This window comes from Spermophilus citellus (genome assembly GCF_964194105.1).
Source record: "Spermophilus citellus genome assembly, chromosome: 3".
Lineage (NCBI taxonomy): Eukaryota > Metazoa > Chordata > Mammalia > Rodentia > Sciuridae > Spermophilus > Spermophilus citellus.
Genome location: NC_138184.1, coordinates 31,222,472 through 31,242,920, shown reverse-complemented (window position 1 = coordinate 31,242,920; position 20,449 = coordinate 31,222,472). Strand labels below are relative to the sequence as shown.

General features: G+C 36.4%; 1 protein-coding gene across 1 annotated transcript in view; it reads left to right on the top strand.

Annotated features, from left to right (window-relative positions):
• The first annotated feature begins 3,169 nt into the window (after window positions 1-3,169).
• STT3B (STT3 oligosaccharyltransferase complex catalytic subunit B) overlaps window positions 3,170-20,449 on the top strand; it is a 91,120-nt gene continuing 73,840 nt past the window's right edge. The window contains exon 1 of the mRNA XM_081288207.1: window positions 3,170-4,243. Coding sequence (XP_081144333.1) covers window positions 3,930-4,243 — 314 coding nt within the window. The 5' untranslated portion in view covers window positions 3,170-3,929. The remainder of the gene's footprint in view (window positions 4,244-20,449) is intronic.

Here is a 20,449-nt window from a genome sequence, read left to right as displayed (position 1 = left end):
GATACTACTTTCCACTCTATTGACCAACCCAGGAACTCCAGATTCATTCTAACCCCAACTTGCTTTATCTTGTCCATACCATTAACATCTGAATTCTTCCTTCTTGATGCCTCTCCTATTAGTAGTCCTCTCCTCTCTGGCCCTACCATCCCAGCTTTGGCATCTAATTTTCCTGTCTAACCTTCTAAAAATGTCTCCTTATTGATCTCCCTGCATCTATTCTCACCCTTTCCAATATATCCTTTATACTGCTGTTAGAATTTTTTTCTTTCATCAATCATGTCTGATCATGTTATTGTTCAAAATGTTTCAATGGTTCCCAGCTGCTTACAGATTAATATCTAACCAGGCAGACAAGTCCTTGATAATCTGGTTCTTATCTCCCTTACAGTTTCGTCTCCCAATGCACCCTTGTTAATACTGAATTTTGCATATTAATTTTAAAACTTGTTCCTGTTTAGAAGTCTAGCATTCTTCTTCCTGATATATCTTGTAAACTTCTGTTTGTCCCTCAAGTTTTAGCTTAAATACTGCCTCTCCCCAGAAGTACCCAAATAGAACTGGGCCTCTTGATGTCACATCACCCTACTAACATGCTTCAATCTTAGTGTTTGACTGACTCTCTAGAGATATGTACTCTGGGAGGACCTAGGCATCTAGTAAGATCAAGAAGCTCAAGTACATAGAAGCAAACACACTGAAGCTTCCTGCACAAACTGGAAACCATTTTTCTGTGTAGATAGGCTGGGAATTAAGAATTCACAATGTTGCAACTTATTTCTAAGGGTTCCTTCATGATCTTACAGTTATATATTCCTCATAAAAATAATCTCTGAAGTCTTAGGTAGAGTGAGATTTCTTTTGGGTCTCTCCAAAGTGCTTTCCACACTGTAGCCTCAGTAGTCTTTAAAAACATACAGCTGATCAACTCTTTCACTTCATCTCAAACACATCACACCCAGCTGAAAGCCCTTTATGCCTTCCTAATATTTTCAGGTTTAAATTAAGCAAATAAATAAAATAAAATAAAAATAAAACTCCACTTCTTAACATGACCTGCCCTATCTGGTCCCACTGTCTGTTTTGCAACTGTATTATCCTTTCTCTGGGTTCCTTGGACTTGCCTTCCTTGCCCCATAAAGGGCCTTTGTATGCTCTTCTCTGTCTGAATCTCTTTCCATTCTTCTTCCCGTGGTCCATTCATCCTCACCATAAGTGTTGTTTCCTCTGGGTAGTTTCCCAGCCTTGTGTAGATCAAACCACCCATGTAAGGGCCTTCCAGAGTGTTTGTCACATTGCATTCTGGTACTTAATACTGATAATTCAGTTGGTGTCCATTTCCTAGGGCCAGCTGGTGAGCTCTGTAAGGGCTGGAATCATGTCTCTTAGGTTCCTGTTGCATCCCAGTGCCTACACAGTGGTTAGCATAAAGGAGGAGCTCAATAATTATTTGCTCAATGAATGAGTGAATGAATATTAAGAATAAAAGGGTTTTCATATTGTTTTTATCTTTACCACTACTCAGCATTTGCATGTATGCCTGTTAATAATTTTCTACAGTGTCTTCAGATAAGCTATCTCAATTTCAACAACTGACTTTAAGTGTAAGAAAGGCAATCTATGCAGGCTCCTTGTTCAGCATTACATGCTAATAAGCAATAATTTGGAACTTGAACCAAGACTTGTCACTTTTTAGAACAAGCTTCTGGCCATTAAAAAGCAACAAAGGAAGCAAAAGAAGATCATGTAGAACTCACCAGGGAATGTCTACACATAAAACAAAACAAAACAAAACAGAAGTATTCAAACAAGTTAAAATAAAAACAAAATAAATTTTATTTTAGGCCAATGGAGCTTTAGTTCATGGAACATGGATAAAAAATATGCTCTAAATGCTGTAATTTTAGCATGTACTGTGTGGGCTTTTCTCTGTACAAAACATGTTACTTTTCTCTGTACAAAGGGATTGGTTAATATTCTATCATAATTCTCATCAAAATGTAGATGTCAATAAATAAATGTTGGCTAGTAAATTGGTGATTAGAAAGCCTATTTCTAGGAAACTTTTCACTCTAAATATGACTATTTTGTATGCAAATGAGAATAGTTAATCACTTAGCAGGTTAAAAGGGTAGCTACATCCATTAGTTTCAAAGAGCCACCTCAAACTAGGCACATTTTTTAAAAATTTATCTGACATTTTGACAAGACCAACTAAACACAATTTGTATTTTAAAAATTCACATAATTTAAGAACATAATTAAGTGCTTTAAAGTTACTGGTAAAATACACCCTTTTAAATCCAGGTGTTACATACCTAATAAAATGGGCAATTAACTGCGAATGTACGTGAGAAGTTAATCAAATATTTACTGAGCAATGATTATACATCAAGCTCTGCGCCTTTCGTGGGGCTTATAAATCTGAGCAATTCTAGTTTCTCAGCTGGTCCACTTAAATTCATTTTATCCTGAGTTTAGTCTACTCATTAATAGTTTATTTGGGAGGGGTGAGGGAGGTGTGAGGAAAGTGAAGGGAGGTGTAAAAATACAACCTAGATATTCAAATATTCGTGTACAGGGATTTTCATTCTGTTATTTACTAAAGTAAGACTTGGTAACAGTTGATAGTATAGGAATGTGTACAGTTAACTATGAATTCCTGCATTTGCCCATGTTTTCTGTGAACAGACTTTACTTTTGCTATTAGCAAATATAAAAAATGAAAAAGGGAGAAAGAAGGTAGTGTTTAGCCTGCCCCGCTAGGTCTTTCTGGAGCTAGGTGTGCGTTTGCCGGCTCCAAGTTGTCCGCGCCAGTAAACCGGTCCTCTCTGGGATCCTAGCTCCCGTGTGACGCTCACGGGGGGCTAAACATGTGGCGCAATTGGCGCGGCAGTGTCACTGCAGCCGCGGGATCACCACCTGCGCCCGGTGCGGGGCAACTGGGCAGCTGAGCCCGGCGGCCAGAACCACGCGCCCAGGGCTGGTGCAGCGCGCCTGCGCGCTGTCACGTGGTGGGCGCTCCGCACAGAGCGGGTTAAAAGTCACGACCGCGGAGAGCCTGTGAGCGCCCTATCGGTCAGCGCTCTTGTTTCCCTTTAACCGGGCTTGGCGGGGGCTGGTCGGCTGTGCTTGACCACCTCCCGATCAGTAGGCCAGGCTTAGCTCTGTGAAGCGAGCAGAGCCGCCTAGCGCCTTTCCTCGTAGACCGCACACGCGCACGAAACCGCGTCTTTCAACTGACAATGAAGCCGTAGCCGCGCAGCTCTGCTGCTTGGGGCGAATGGGCGCGAGGCCGCCAGGGGGAGAGGAGGGGGAGGAGGAGGACCGTTGGGCCAAACCCCGCCTCAGCACTCACCCCTATTGGTGGGTGCCACGGTTCTGGGCCCGCCCCCTAACGGACCTGTCGCTTTGTGACAGGCGGAGGGGCCAGTTCCTGTTGGGTCGGGGGCGGAGCCAGACGTTGCCTGAGCTCCGCCTGGACTCGGGGAGCTCCTCCTCCTGCTCTTCTCCGCTGGGCGGGCGGCGGGTGTGAGAGAGAATGTCATTGCTTCTCCGAGCTGTGGTGCTGCCTCCGTCTGCTCCTTCTTCTCTGGCACCCTCGTCCCGTCTGCTTTTGCCGCCGCCGCATCTGCACTGGGGATACGGATGGCTAGTGGGGCGCAGGGGCCATCTGGGTTGAGAGAGCGGCGGTCGCGGCCGCTGCTGAGGCGGAGACTCCCCGCCGCCGCCTCCACCCCCCCGTCCCCCGGCCTCGCGGCGCTGAGGGCGGGAGCTCACTGAGCTTTTCCCTCCTCCTCCCTTTTCTTCCTCCTCCTCCTCCTCTTCTCCCTCCTCCTCCTCCTCCGGGTCCCCGCCCAGCACCCCTCGCACCAGGCGGCGGCGGCCGCGGCCGCGGAGGAGAGCAAGACCCGCCGCCGGGGCACAACATGGCGGAGCCCTCGGCCCCGGAGAGCAAGCACAAGTCGTCGCTCAACTCGTCCCCTTGGAGCGGTCTCATGGCCCTGGGGAACAGCCGGCAGGGCCACCACGGGCCCGGGGCCCAGAGCGCGTCCAAGGCGGCGGGCGGCGCGGCGCCGCCGAAATCGGCCCCCGCGGGGCTGTCCGGGGGGTTGTCGCAGCCGGCCGGCTGGCAGTCGTTGCTCTCCTTCACCATCCTCTTCCTGGCCTGGCTTGCCGGCTTCAGCTCGCGGCTCTTCGCGGTCATCCGCTTCGAGAGCATCATCCACGAGTTCGACCCGTGGTAAGTACCCCGCTGCCCCTCCCCCGCCCGCGGCCGGGGGACGCGGGACGGCGCCTCTGCCTGCCGCGACTCTCTGGGTCTTGGCCCCGCTCGCGTCCCGGCCGCGGCGGGCGTCGGTCCCGGAGCTGCGGGCGAAGTTTACCCCGAGCAGCCTGAGGCGGGGCGTCGGGGTCCCGAAGCGGAAGCCTGACCCTCGGCAGGGCCAGTGCGACCAAAGCCGCGAGGGTGGGCGCAGCCGCTCTGGGCGCAGAGTTCCGACCCGCTGCGCCGGGAGTCAGTGGGTCTCCTCCGCGGACTCCGGGCTGTCTCCTAGCGCTCCCCGCCCGAGGCTCGCGTGCTCTTTCATTTTTTTGAGGGCGCGTTTTTTGCTAGTTGGGATGGGATCGGCCCGGGGTTGCCCTGTTAACACTGGAGGTGAGTCTAGATGTGCCCGAACCCCGTCTGCTCAGCCTTGCAGTTTTATGCTTTTCTCTCTTTTTTTTTTTTTTTTGCTCTCATACGAGAAGGGAAAAGGAGAATGGAGTGTTGTAGAAAAGGAAATAATATCCCTGAAAGTGATCTGAAAGCCAGCGACTCTTATTTATTCAGCATTAAGTATTTTCAGGAGTGGCCTTTTTTCAAGGCCCTATTAAGTGCGCTTAGCACCTCACTGTTCCACAATCATCTCGGGTTGCTTTTTAGAGCAAGATCATTATTCTGTTAGCCAAACTGTCACCTTCAGTGTGTTATGCACAGTTTCCGAAAGCATTGCATTAGTTCCTTTATCGGTGTCTGCAGGAAGGTTTGTGGATAAGAGAACAAATAGTACCACAGAATAGGAGCCCTAGATTATAGTGTCGAAGTTGCTCTTAGTGTAAGGGACTACCCCAGTGTTTTAGGAAATTACTCGACTCTTAACTCACAGACCAATGTACTAAATTAGATAGTGTTATCTAGGCAGGAAGATTGCTTTAACTTTTTTCCCAATTTGCCAACCTGAGTTAAGTTTTTCCACCTGAGACTTGTCTTTTAAGCTAATTTAATTCATCTTGTTGCCCTATCAGCCTTGATTTAATCTTTTTAATTAGACCTTATTAAACTTTAGAATGTTTTATCATTTGAAATACATAGATAATCTTGTTGAATCACTAAATATAGATTAAGTCTTCTGAGGGCTAACTTATATTAAGATTGGATATGGGTTCTGCTTTTATGAAGAGAGAAATTCATACTACAACATGTATTGACGATTAGAGGGGCCCACTCATGGAGAATTCAATGTAGATAAACAGTTAATTACTTTGTCATTCTGTGAGACATTTTTAATCCCATTTTAGAGGTTTTATATATTTTTTAACTCTAGTTTTCTTTTTTTACAACCTTTTTGTTATTTGAAATCACAGAAGGAATATTTTGGTGTGGATTAATTATGAGCCTAAGAATGTCCACAAAACCTCACTCACTAGACACAGCATACTTCGGTAGTCTTAGCTTTGAAACACTTAAGCAAATTAGATAAAATGAAATTAGAACCAGAAAATGAAAACTTCTGGTATTTACTGAACAATTTGAAAAGAGAAAGTTATGTCTTTTCAGATTAAAGCAGAAGTGCATGGTTGATCAAACATGTTGGCTAACAAAAGTTGTAACTAGTATTTCCAGAGAGTAATTTTTAAATATTTTCAAAGTAACATTTTTACAAGGAAGCCTGAGAACTGTTTAAGAGGAACTCTGAAGCTGAAATTGTTTTGCAGACAAATTTCACAACTGAATGATGAGATGATTTTTATCATTTTTTTCCTTATTTTGCAGGAAGATTAGAAATCTATACCATCAGCCAAAGTTTAGTACTAAAATTGAATTATGTAATCATGGATAGCCTTATTAGATTACTTTACAAAGTGCTTAAATACTGCTTTAAAAAAAAAGGAATAAGGATTAAAAGTTGCCGTCTTTCTCCTGTTTCAAGAATGTTTTCAAGGCATAATCCTTTTTCATTAACATAAAAGCCTGTATTGCTTGTATTTTTCTATGTATTTTCTTATTCATCTTTTAGTAAGTCTGTATCATTTGAATTTTAGTTCATATCCACTAATCAAAAAGTACATACATCTTTTCAGTCTTAAAGACCTGCTTAATTTAGGTATTCTGCTTATTAAGAGAATTTTAATATTCATGTTTATTATATTCTTGATGAAATGTTTATGCTTATAATGTTAGATCATTCTTATTAGTAGTAAACCAATATATGTAGTAATTGAATTGTCTATACTTTTTGTGAATGAAAATTTGTTTGTCAGTATGACTCACCTATAATGGCTAATTCAGGTGTCTTAATGAGAGAACCAGGTTTCCGATTAAAAAAAAAAAAAAAAAACCTAAAACCCTTGTCTGCCCACTTTGATTTTTCTTTTCATATCTTTTGAAGATCTCAAATAGGCATGTTATTCTTTCTTTTGTCTCATTTTTGTCATCATTCTTGTTGGGAAAAAAATGCAAAGAGGGGATTGTATAGATTACCTGTTTGGATTTTAAAGCAGCTTTTCTCTAAAGCTACTAATAACCCCAACATTTTAACAGGTCTTCAGTCTAACCACTCTAGTAGCCACTCTAGTGTTATATTACTAGCTTGGAGTTGCTTGTCATATAGCAATGGCATGAACCTTTCATAATATTTAAATGTTCCTTTGAGAATGTATATGCAAACCAATTTATTTTGGCCTGCCCACATCTTTCTCAACCCCCTTTTCCAAGTCTGGTTTCATTTCTGAAGTCTTTAGTGAACTTATTCTCTGCAAGTTGTTTCTATAAATTTTACAGTAGTACTTAAATTTTGGGAAACTCGAGAGTTAGCTACCAAAAGTGACTTGTTGACACAGTTATACTTGTTTCTTAACTTTGTCACCCAAGTTATTTTATAAATCTTAAATAATGCATACTTATTGAATTAAAGTACATTGCCTTTTTCTAGAACTTGGCAACATTTTTGGTTACAATTTCCTCCCCTCTTCAATAATTTTGCTTCCTTCTCAGTTGGTCATGAGGAATCAGTTTGAGATTATGTTGTCTTCAGGTACCATAAATTTGGTTGATGAACTAATTTAAATAGCACCTATCTTCTTTTTATCTAGAGCAAATTGTTTTTTATTGACAATTCAGGTTTAGTTTCTGCATATTTTTATTGTAACTATTCATGCTTGTACATTAAATACCTAGATCCTTTCCCACAGTAGTTATCTTGTTAAACTGTGGTAGCTTTTTCCACAGAAGCAATGTAAAAACTCCCTGTGTCAGGAAAGCTACCCTGTTCTTTAACTTTACAGGTTATATAGTGGGTTCTTCAGAGAGAAAGAGAATTCTCTGAACCTTAGCTTTTTGTCTGTAATAATTAAAAAGGCAGCAGATGCCTTTTACAGGGCTCAAAGTTTTAGTTAAGAGTCAAAAGTTGGAATGTAAAGTTTCCATAGAAACTATGTAGAAATAGGTTAATTGGTACAAACATGTTTTCAAAGAAGTGATAAGCCTTGGAACATAAGTTGTTTGTAAATTGGGGACTACTTTCTGTACTTTGAGGTCTCCATGTTTTTCTTCACTTTGCAGATGACAATAAGATGCTATTGACCTTATTTCTGAAGAAGACAAAATGGGTAACAAAACAAGTTTTAGAAAAACGCCCCCAAATCTTAAAAAGTAATTTTGACTGTGGGATCATTAGCAACAGCAGTCCAGCTGCACTTCAAAACAGGTATATTGTCACTGATTTCATTGTAATTTAAAATATTTTCAGGCCTTGAGCTTCTGAGAACAAAGTTGCAAGTATGCATAGTGGGGAGAAGGGGAGGTGCCTTGAGTTGTTGAAATAGATGTTGAGATTGGACCTTCCGCTTTCAATAATGTTACTCCCATAAGTAGTAATCATGGATTTCATGAGGCATATAATAGGTCCTGGAGTAGTTAGGATCTATCATCAAAGACCTTCAAACCTTTTTTTAGGGTTTTTATATCTTGAGGGCTAACTTGGGTAGGACTGCAAGCTCCTTATTGCCATGAGTAGTATACATAAAGACAAGATTGGTTGTAGAATAAGCATTAGAAACTCAAAAGTAAGAATTTCTGTTACTGGCTCTGACCTAGTTTTTATGAATATGGGGATAACTTAGCAGCCTGATCTCCAGTTTTTATATTCTCAAAAAGCATTGAGTGTATAGGAAAATGTTAAAATTTCTCTATTATAATATCTTAGTATTCATTAGTACACATAGACTCTCAAAGAAAGATTGGAAAGGTTAATATTTCTGAATGACCAAATCACGTTTTTTTCAGTTTGTTTACTTTGAAAACAATGATTTTAGGGCTCCATAAGACTGCTGTTAACTTGAATTACAAAACCATCACAATTCAACAGACTTATTTATTGCCAAATGATTGTATTATGAAAATTTTCAGACATACAGGAAAATGGAAAGATACACACCACCTAGATTCTTCAGTTAATATTTTACTTTGTTTTATTATTTCTGTTCATTGCTGCTTTTAAATGCTGCTTAAAGACTGGTCATGCATTGTTTACTTTGATATGAGGAATGTTATCCTTGTTCCTCAACTCCATGATAAAAATCTCTTATTTCTGGATAGCATTTGTTTTCTGAAACACTTAAACATACCATGTGTATAAATATTGTTTCTATCCCTACTGTCATCCATCCAGGTTTTGGTTAGTAACTTGAAGTTCAATATATATAGTCCAGGACCTGCAAATGTACTGTGTGAAACAAATTTGTGTTACTGAAAGGAGAAAGAATATAAATGATTAACTTACTATTTTGTCTTCACCCCTCTGCTTTATTTGAATCTGATGGGTGATTTTTGGTTTTAAAATCACTTTTCTGAGAAGTGTCCTCACCTTACCATACTTCTCTGACCATGAATAATTTCCAAGGATTCAAATATTGATGGAAATAGCAATGTAGGAGGAGCTGGGGAGGTGGTCTTAGGTGGAGATAAGTGTTGGGACAGGTAGGAACAGTTGCTCCAGAGATTCCCATATTTTAGATAAATGTAGGTTAATTGGCATTTATAGGCTTGGTACTGGAAATGCCTAGCCACTATTAGAATTTTATGCCTTAGGAAAAATATTTTCATATTGTCAAATGAAAGACATAAACATATTTTGGAATACAACTTGTGCATAAATTGTATGAATGCCTTTTATGTTGTCCAAGTTTGTTGTTTGTAGATAAATAAATCTGAAGGATTATTATTGTTACACTAATTAAATTGACCATATCACCTATAACCATTTTTTTCTTTCTGTGGAACTGGGTGTTGTAGGATAACTTAACTATATGTTCTGAATGGTAGATCAAAGTTTTTATAGTGTTTTACAATTTGTATCTTAGAATTGAGGAGATGGCGGGGGGCAGCTTTTATTTCCATAGACAAAATATATTTTGTTCAGTATTCTCCACAAGGAATGAAAAGAACAGGTCTACCTGACTCCAAAGTGTATGTTCTTTCTTACTGTACTCTTTGCCTCCAAGGCAGGCTTAAATGAAAATGTCCTCCATTTAATTTATGTTTTTCAATCAGTTTTTCTAATTTAATTCTTAACATACTGGCCTATCAAAATGGCCAGTCTTTCCTCTAGCTAACTAAGCTCACTAGTCGAATGATGGTTAATTATTTTGATTGTTTTAATATAGGGGAGAAAGGAGAGTTAATGATATTTCAAGTTATTTAACTGGAATGACCAGGAAATTTTCAGAAACGGGACTTTTAAGGGAGTAGCTGGATTATAGGAATAGATGATTGAATCCAGTTGAATGTTGTTTTTGTTTAGATTTATTTTGTCTGTGAAAGTTCATAGTAATGAGATTGGAGGTATTAAGCCAGTCTAGCTAGCCAAAGGGATTATGAAGCAAATAATTGAACTTTCAGAGAAGACTCAGAATTCAATATCTTAATGGGTTTTTTGGAGTATTTGTTAGCCACCTCCCTTTTTGCTTTCTGGAAAAGAAGCTGAAGAACAGAGGGATGAAATACTGAAGATTTAATACTGTTGTAGCTTGGCTAGATTGTTTTTTCATTTTCTTTGGCCTTCTGCATTAGAGTGTTTTTGAGAGGTTATTTGAAAATTGTTACTTGAGCAGATGAAGGGAGGTTACTTTCTGTTACCATTCACTTTGCATTGACAGTATTGGAAATGTTGACAATTCAAGTTTAGATGTGGGAACAAATGGAACTTTTGTGAAATTTACTAATTTGGAATTGGTGATAGGAAAAACCATGTACCTGATTGTTTGTTGCTGGCCAGATTTGCCTTAAGAACATCAAACCAATTAACCAAATGAAATTGGAGGAAAGGATCATGACTAGAAACTGACTTGTTAAATTATTACACCATCTTACTTGAGCAATCAACAGTAAAAATAATAAGAGTATGGCAGCATTCTTATAGTCTTTGAGGTAGTCTTTGAAAATAAGTCTTAAATGTTTATATAAACAAACAAATGTGTTCTGCAAAACCTTTTATTGTAGATGAAAAGGTGATTTCAGTCTTTAAAACATTTTTTTTAATGTGGAACTATTACACATGTTGAAAAAGTATAAATCATATATAGTAGAAATGAACCCCATGTGACCTTTTACCCAGATCAAGATCATTGCTACTCAGTGGCCCTGATGTATGCCTTCCCAATCCCCCACCTGCCAACTTTTATAGTGATTAATAAATCCTTTTTTTTTCTCATAAGTGATGAAACTTTGTGTATTCCTAAATAACATAGTTTAGTTTTGCCTACTTTTAGACTTTAGATAAATGGGGCTTTGGTGTTTCATTCTTTTTGCCCACCATTGTTTTTCGTCAAAGAGTAGTCAAGAATATGTGGCTAATAATTTGACTAAGCATTTTATCCACCTCAGGAGATTGGCTGCTCTTTTATAGCAGGAAGTGCTTATAAGAAAGGAAAGGGGAAGACTATACCTCTTCACTTAAGATTAAAAAATTTATCAAAGCTTAACTCTTAAGATGGAGACAATTTTGTCCCTAGAAAACCTTGACAACTATTTTTAAGGTGCTACCTGACCAGAGTCAGTCAGTCTTTCAATAGACACTAAGAATCCAAGGATGAGGGAATTGAAGGTGGAGAATATTCTTTCAAGAGACAAATGATAATATGAATGCACAATTACTAGTTTTAAAGCTATGGTTTTTAATGGACATGGCAGCTCATACTTGTAGTCCTAGCTACTCAGGAGGCTGCAGTAACACATTCACTTGAACCTATGAGTTCAAGACCAGCCTGGACAACATTGGGAGAGCTCATCTCAAAAACAAACAAAAAAACTATGGCTTTTATCAGCTGTTTGCTTATATTGAAGTATATGTGTGTATTAAAATTGAGAGTAGTTGGTCGGTAATTTTTGAAATAAGGAAACTGAATACTGGAAAGGAATCTGAACTGAAGGAATTTAGGAGAACCCAAAGAACACAAGCTACTTGATGTGCTGGTATTTTTGTAGAGGATTGTTGATCCTGTTTTGTGTGTGTGATATTTGTTTATGTTGATACGGAATCTCAAATATTATCTTGTGTTTCTCTTATTGTTTTCCATGTTGCTTCCTTATGCTATTTCATGGCTACCAATTTTATTCTTCTCCATTTCATTTCCTTTATTGATTTAGTAAAAGGTATGATATTATGAAGATTCCTTCAAAAACTGTCCTCAAAGGATAAAAAATTTAATTCAAAGAACAATAAAAGGCTATCATTGGTCTCTATGTAGAAACTTGAAATCTGCTGGGATATGAGAATTTTTTGTGTGTGTTAGCAAATGTTTTAGAACATTGGAAACCTGATTCCTACAAGGTTTTCTTTTAATTAGCAGTTCTTCAATGAAACAAATATGAAAGCTTTCTAATGCATTTCTATTTATTGGTCAATCATTTAGATCAAATTTGATGGTATTTTTCTATTGTGCATAAATGTAACCCTTGCTACTTGTGGATAGTTTATTTTTTGAACAAATAATGAGCTTTTATCATAGTTAATTCATTGTTAACTGAAGAAAAGTTTTAATCTAGGACTGCCTTTCTTCAAACTCTCAATGTAGTCAGCCAGGGTTTCTATAGAATTCAAACTTAAAACTTAAACCAAGTATCATAAGGAAGATGTACAACAGACTGGGGATGTAATTTTAGTGGTAGAGTACTTGCCTAGAATGTATGAAGCCCTGGGTTTACTCCTAAGCACTGCAAAAAAAAGAAAAAAAGATATATGTCCCTTCACCACAAAATCCCCTGTAGTACATGCTGTGATATAATATAAATGCCTTGTATTAGGTAGGCTCTATTTGGATAATGGTCCAACTTAATGATCTAAGCTATTTTTAACACCCCTGGTATTTCGCTTATATGAATTCCTCAAGCGGATATACTTTTCTGAAATAAATTAACTCTTAAGAAACATGGTAAGCATTGTTCTTTGAGGAATATCAATTTGATAATAGCTTATTGGTCTTATATGAGGAGGTAATTAGGTACAGGGGTTATTAATCCCAGTATAAAACAAAATTACTTTGGTTAAATTTTACTTATTAATTTAATTGAATAGACTGGAGTTCTTTGGAAGACTTTTAACACCTGTAAAGTAAAAGCACTCAAGAAGACCAAGTCATTTGACTTGGTTATTTGTTTGCCTGAATTGGTTAAGATACTGTTATGGTGATTTGAATTTTGATGCTCATTTTCCCTTGTAGTGAATAATAATAATTTATTGTTACTGTTGCTATAACTTATTGCAACTCCTATTATAGACAAATGATTCTTTAAAGCAAGAAAGTAATTTCTAATCTTCCTGCAGTATCTTACACAGTATTAGGAACTTAATGAGTGCTCATTAAATACCAAGAGCAGACCTTTTCTCTTTAATAATCATTCATATATATGATTTGGTCATCATGGTACTAGGTACAGTGAATCTTTTGTGTAATAATTAGCTAAATCTTGAATTTGACTGCTATGGCAGTAAATCATGTACAGTAAACATTATAGTCTTGCTCTTTTTTTTGTAATCCCACTTTCAATAAAATTGTTTTAATCTTATAGAAGAAGAAAGTTGAGGAAGAAAGGAGACAATAGTGTTTACAGAAGAAACGATTTATGTGTCATTGATTGCCATTAGCTGTTGGGAGGTGAATAGCTAGATGGATGGGTTAGGAAAATCTTTGTGGAAGATTTTAGTTTCATGAGTATTTCCTCAAAATACAAATAACATGAGTTCTATCTCATGTTTTAACTAACTAGTTAGGGAATACTGAATTAGACAATAAGGATGAGTTAATATCACAAAAACCATATGAATTATGATAATTTCATTGTTAATTTTTGAGATGGTAAATGGAAGGAGATACCAATAAAAATTAAATTTGTAAACTGACATTTTAGGAATAACAAGAATTGAATTTATTGTATACATTGATAGTAGTTATAGGCAATTAATATGCAAATACAGCGATACTTTAGGAAGCCATCATAGCTCTGACTGGTCTCATTTAAACTTTAACATGAGGTTAAAGAATGCTAAATAAAAACACTCTTTAGAAATGAAATAAGTTTCTTGTCTCCATTAAAGTGTCTTTGCAATGAAAATAGCTTTGTCTATGTCTAATTACTGAAAACATCATTGAATATAGTAGATCTTTTATGTTAATAAACCAAGGGTCTTTATCTCTTTTACTATGAATTGAACTCTAGAAAAATAACAGGTCAGCCCTTTAATTATAGTATAATTTCATATAATAATAGCAGTGTTATCCTGTGAGTCCTAAAAATGATGGACTATACTGATCTCGCAAGATGTTTTTACTTAGCAATAATATCTGATTTGGGAAAAAAAATCTTTATCAGTGTGCTTTCTTTAAAAAAAAATCTATTGTAGTATTTGTTGAATGCATTGATACTTGAAACATGTTATATGTTCTTATTTTTCAATATTTAATAACTTTGCTCTGTGGACATTTAGTTTCAATCCCCAAATCATTTTTACTCTAAATCAGAGCGAAAGAAGGCTTTTATTTTTATTTTATTATGCTACACAGCTATCTGGCATTTAAAGATGGAACAAGATAATGAAACTATGTGAGGTAGATGAAATAGATCTTAAAACTGTGTAAAGGCTAGTCTTGTAGAAAAATGAGCGTGAGGAACAACTAAAATCTTTTAAAATAAAGATATTTTTTAAAGGTTATTAAATGAGTCAGTCACTTTATTAAAAGGCAGATCTCTCATTTAAGATAGTTTATTTTAATTATTAAAATAATTACATTTAAATAGTATCCTGTATAAATAGCCTTTATACAAAAAGTTTTCCTTTTGAAGTAAAATAAAAATCATTATGTTTAGAAAGAATTTGTATAATTTAAGCAATGTTGGATATAAGTAATAACATATATCTTTTTATAAATTATTTTTAAAGTAAAGTTTGCATATGAAGTCAAATGTGTACACTTAGCTACATTAAATTGTGAAGATTAAGGATAGCTGATTCTAGATGATGTGCCTAGAATGATGGAGCTGGAACCCTTACATTTAGCCCCAGGTTTTTTCTAGTCTTCTCTGACATTCTTCTTCCTCAGTTTTTTGCTTCTAAATTATTCATTTGGATTAGCTAGTCAGTATCTGCCAAAACATTTCCTACCCTTTTGTTTTATTTTTTATTTTTTTTGTACTATTTTTTTTGTTAGTTGCACATGACATATCATACATTTGAATCAAATGGGGTATACTTTCTCATTTTTCCAAGTGTACAGGTTGCAGAATCACATTGCTTGTACAGACACATATATACATAACAGCAATACTAGTGTCTATTCTGCTGCCCTTCCTATCTCCCCTTCCCCTCCCTTCACCTCCCATCACTTCTCTCTACCCAATCTAATGTGACACATTTTTCCCCCTCACATCATCATACATGTATTTTGTATAAAGATGAGGGTCTTCTTCCATCTTCCGTGCAATTCCCCTTCTCCCTCCCATTCCCTCCCACCTCTCTTCCCTATTTAGTGGTAATCTTCTCATGCTCTTTTTCTTAACCCATTTTGAGTCACCCCCTTTATATCAGAGAAGACATTCTGCATTTGTTTTTAAGGGATTGTCTAACTTCACTCCCTTTTGTTTTAAATAGACTGGTTACTATCAATGCTATATCTGAGAGTATGTTGAAATTGTCAAGAGTAGAATGGTATTTACCAGATTTGAGATTTTCTTGCCTGCCCCTACTTCCAAACTTTATCATGGGAATTAAGATTCTTAAGTATTGTGACCCAAATATTTTTTTTCAGTATTATTTAGAATCTAGAAATTCTTGGTTTCATATTTAAATGTTTGCCTTTTGTACTTAAAAAAAAAAAATGTAGGCATGCATTGAGTACTGTTGAGTTGCTTTAAAGCTGAAAATGTCACAGAACAATTCTGATCTCCAAAATGCAGAGCTTTGAATAAAATGAAACAACTTTCTCTCATGTCTGAACAAATACAAGAAGATATAAATAAATTTTTAGACACTTTTCCCAATCATCAAATTAGGAAGATTTGGTTTGTAGTTTTCAATTATTGCAATTCTGTATATGAAGACACCTCAGTATAGCTTGCCTAGTGTAAAGCAGTGCTTCAGGCAGCATGACTTATTTTTATGTCACTTCATATTTCTTGGATCTAAGATTCATAGGCAGAAGTGGAAGTGATAATAGTATTTTTACTCATTGGAAAGATTCTTGACATGTGGAATACAGAGCAAGAATATTTTCTGTCAGTGGTTCTAGCCATTGCATGACCAAGGCTTTCATTCATTTTTACTTTTCCTGCCCCAGATTCTTTCATTTTTAAGTCATAAAGAATTAAGTTACCCTCTTCAAGAAGTAACCAAGTATAATGTGTTTGCTATAATAACCACTTTGATTATTATATCATATAATGTTACTCCGATAAAGTACCAATGTCAAGTAATTTGGCTAAAAATGTAAAGTGACATTCCACCACTTTGAGCAGTCTTTGCAAAACAGGGGGAAAAAATAAATCTGTTTAAAATTCAATAAACTGGGGGTAGAGGTGTAGTTTAGCAGTACAATGCCGTCTTATTAGCACATATGAGGCCCTGGGTTCAATTCTTAGCCCCTCTTCCCTCATTAATGAATATATCTGTAATTCTCAAACAGGTTTTAAGATAAACATGCTAACCCCTGTGGAATAATGAATGTTATTATTTTATAGAAATTGGTAGTTTCTTTTAAAATGTTACGGATATTGAAGCTTTCATATAGTTCAATATTTCTAATTACCTCTCCCTAACACCTTTAAAAAAGGACAAAATTGATTTACTCCTTTTTGTTATTTTCTTTTTTCACTCTTTTTCTTGCTGATATTTTCTGTTTGAAAAAGGAGCAATGTCTAAGGGATTTAAACTAGCTAAGTTGGATAGCTTTTGGTTTCTGTGGAATAAGGAATAAACTTCATGTGAGAAGAAAACTTAAAATTCCACTATTGTCATGTATGCAAGAAATAAGAAAAAATTATTTTTAGAGTGTTTGCCAAAATGTACTCTACAGACCACATATCCTAGAACTTGCAGTTCAAAATTTAAATTTGGAAAAAAATTCTTGCCACATCCTTTTATATTGATTTTCAATAGGCATTTACATATTACGAGCTAAGATGCTCATCAATAAACTGTTAATTTCAGTATAATATTTAGTATTTAATTTAGGAATCTTCATACTAGCTTTATTTACTTAAATTGGTATTTGTCTTAATCTGTTTTTTGCTATTACAGAATAGTGAGAATGGGTAATTTAAGAAGAAACGGATATTTATTTCCTACATCTCTGGAGACAGGGAAGTCCATGGTCAAGCAACCTGTGTCTGGTGAAGGCCTTCTTGCTGCATTGTTATGGTGGAAGGTAGAAGGGCAAGAGAGCACACATGTGACAAAATGTACATCTTGCACATCCACCCACATATGCACACGATTGGTCTTGGTTTTATAACCGATCTACTTCCTAATGATGACATTAATCCATTCATGAGAGCAGACCCTTCAGAACTAAACCCACCTGTTAACACTGTTGCATTGAGGATTCAGTTTTTAACCCATGGATTTCCGGGACACATTTAAAACAACAGTAATCCATGCAATTCAGCTCGAGAAAGACCAATCTAGCTACTTTATTTGAAGCCTTATGATGTTAGGTGACTTTTCCAAAGTCCTAGAGCTACAATTAGGACTTACAGCCTTGCAAATTTTAAATCTTTTTATTCTTTTGTTTGAATTATTGCATTATGAATGTGAAGGTTATGCATATTGTAATCAGCATTTTTTTCAAAAGAGTATCTGTTCATTTATAACATCCCTCTTGACTTGTCTTGGTGATTATTATGACACTTCAATATTCAGTAGTTTTTCAGCTTATAAGTATTCCTTCCCTTACAGCTTGAAAACCAAAAATGTCCAGAGAAGGCCTGTGTATGCCTCACTTTTTTTTCAAGTGATCACTTTATTTTGGGTTATCTTTTGTTCTTTCTACCAGAGTAATCCCTACAGAATACTGCTCATTTTGCTTTTGATTTTATTAGTTGGCCAAACCACTTTGATTATTTTATCATAGTAAATTGTATGTCAAGATATTATTACTAGGACTAGGACTGTTCCTCAGTGGAAGAGTGCTTGCCTAGCATGTGTGAGGCACTAGATTTGATTCTCAGCACCACGTATAAACAAGCAAATAAATAGATAAGTCCAATGTGAGGCACTAGGTTTGATTCTCAGAGCCACATATAAATAAATAAATAAGTCCATCAACAACTAAAAATAATAATTTTAAAAGATATTATTACTATAGATTATGCATATTAATTATAAATCTTACAGTATGTGTGTCCTGATTTACATATAATGTGTATATACAAATATATAACATAATATACATATTATAATAAGAATATAATGCAAACTATAACATAATGTGATCTGATTATTAGTTGGAAATCCTATTTACATGGTATATTATACTGCATAATTATGTTGAAAAAGATAATGTAGCAACAAATGAATGTAAATACAACATAATTATATGTAATGTTTGTTGATTTTTTCCCTATTTGAATGTGTGCCTGACAGATATAACATACATTTAATAATATTATTTTTTTTGTATATTATGTAATATAGAAAGAAAAAAACACATGTCTGGCTCTTTTGTCTAGATTTTTAAACTTTTAGCCAGTACTGGACTTAGCTGAATAATCATTGGATAGTTTTCGTTGATCAAATATGCAGTTTTATATCTAAGTTGGAATTTTTTCAGATATTTTTAGTTGCATCAAAATGGTATATCAGCCTCTTATTTTGGTGTAATTCTTTTGTTGCCAACTTCTTGTTTGTTCCATTTTCCAATTAGTTTATTAAGTATCTTATAAAGCAGAACAAACCTTTTTTCAAACAGATACTGATGAAAATTGGTAGTTGTCAATGCCAGTTAAAGTAGGAAGTTAAAAGAATTCTGTTTTTGGATAAAATTTGCTGGGAAGAAGTTTTATTCTGTGTGTTCTAATGTCTTTTTGATTTGACATATGTTTAACTTTAAGTGGGAAAATACAGAGTAGCTTTAAGTAGTCTATAAGACATTTTCAACCTTTCCTATTTTGCTCAAAAGTAGAGAAACAACTACTTTGTTTATCTGGTAAGTACAGCATGCTCTCTGCTTGTAAAGAGTCCTGTTGGTTAAGAGTAGTCTTAAGACAATTGCTTATACATAAATGAGTACATTTATGATGGTGTGGTAGTGGCCGTCTGTATATTGGTAGGTCTTTTCCGTCCTAGAGTTGACCTAGTAAAAGTGATTTAGAAAAGTTCTTTTTCACATATCAGTAATTCCTTGAAATTTGTATTGCTTTTCTGTTATTTAAATATTTACATGAATCTCTGTAATGATACTAGGCTTGAACATATCCTCATGTGAATTTCCATATTTTAAGTTTTAAAATTGGCTGTGTGTTTAATGTTATTACCTAGACAGTGTTCACGTGTATCCCTTGGTGAGATTAGATTTCTATTGTTTTAGTAGTCCTAGTAAAGAAGGTTATTAACCCCCTCTGTGTACTTAATAATATAGCTGGCTTGCTTGGCTTGCTTATATTTTTGATCCTGCCACTAGATGGCAGGAATAATAAAAGGTGGATTGAAACGCCAACTCTAGCTGTTGGCCTTAGCAACTTTGTACTTAACCCTGGTTAATGCTGAGTTTGGGTATACATGAAGTCTTTCAATTTGTAGGACTTGCTGTGTGAAAAGATCTGGTACCTTTGTATAGCTCATGAAGGTCTAATATCAGGGTAAAGGAGAAGGAAGAGAAAACCTTTAATCCTTGAGGTAATCATTGATATTCTATCACTTTGATTTTCACTCTTTTATTGAATTATATCCTTTGTTGGATATACTTCTTTAATTTTCTGATTATTTTGCTATATTGACATCCATAATTGATCATTTCTTTTGGTACCTCTAGTTGTTTGCCCACTTACTAGTTTGAATACATCTTAACCTGGAAATTTTAGTAGTTACATGGGTAAAAACTTAGCTACACTTTACAAACAAACTCTTAAGCGTGTCTATGTAATTCTTTTTATAAGACGTATTATTTTCCACAAGAGCCTGTTTGATGATTAGCCTTTTTAAAGAATAGAGAGGAGTCTGGGAGCAATAGAGCACGCCTGTGATCCCAGTGGCCCAGGAGGTTGAGACAAAGCCAGCCTTAGTAAAAGTGAGACACCAAGCAACTCAGTGAGACCCTGTCTGTAAATAAAAATACAAAAAAGGGGAAGGGTTGTGACTCAGTTGTTAAATGCCCATGAGGTCAATCCCCAGTACTCGGTGCCCACCCCCCTCAAAAAAAGAGGTAGACCGAGTTGGGATACAGCTTCTATGATTATGTGACATTATTTTCATAAGACTTTGTAAAATAAGCAGCTATATTGGCAGGAAGTTATAGACAGTTTCTGTGATGTTCCAGCCAAAGTCATCAAGAGATTGTTGGACCCTTAGTCCTATACCCTTAAGGAAATCAATTCTGCCAGTAACCTAAGTAGACTTGGAAGTCTTAGCCTCCAGATGAGAACCCAACATGCTGACACCTTGATTACAGCCTTATGAGACCCTAAGCAGACAATCTAGGTAAA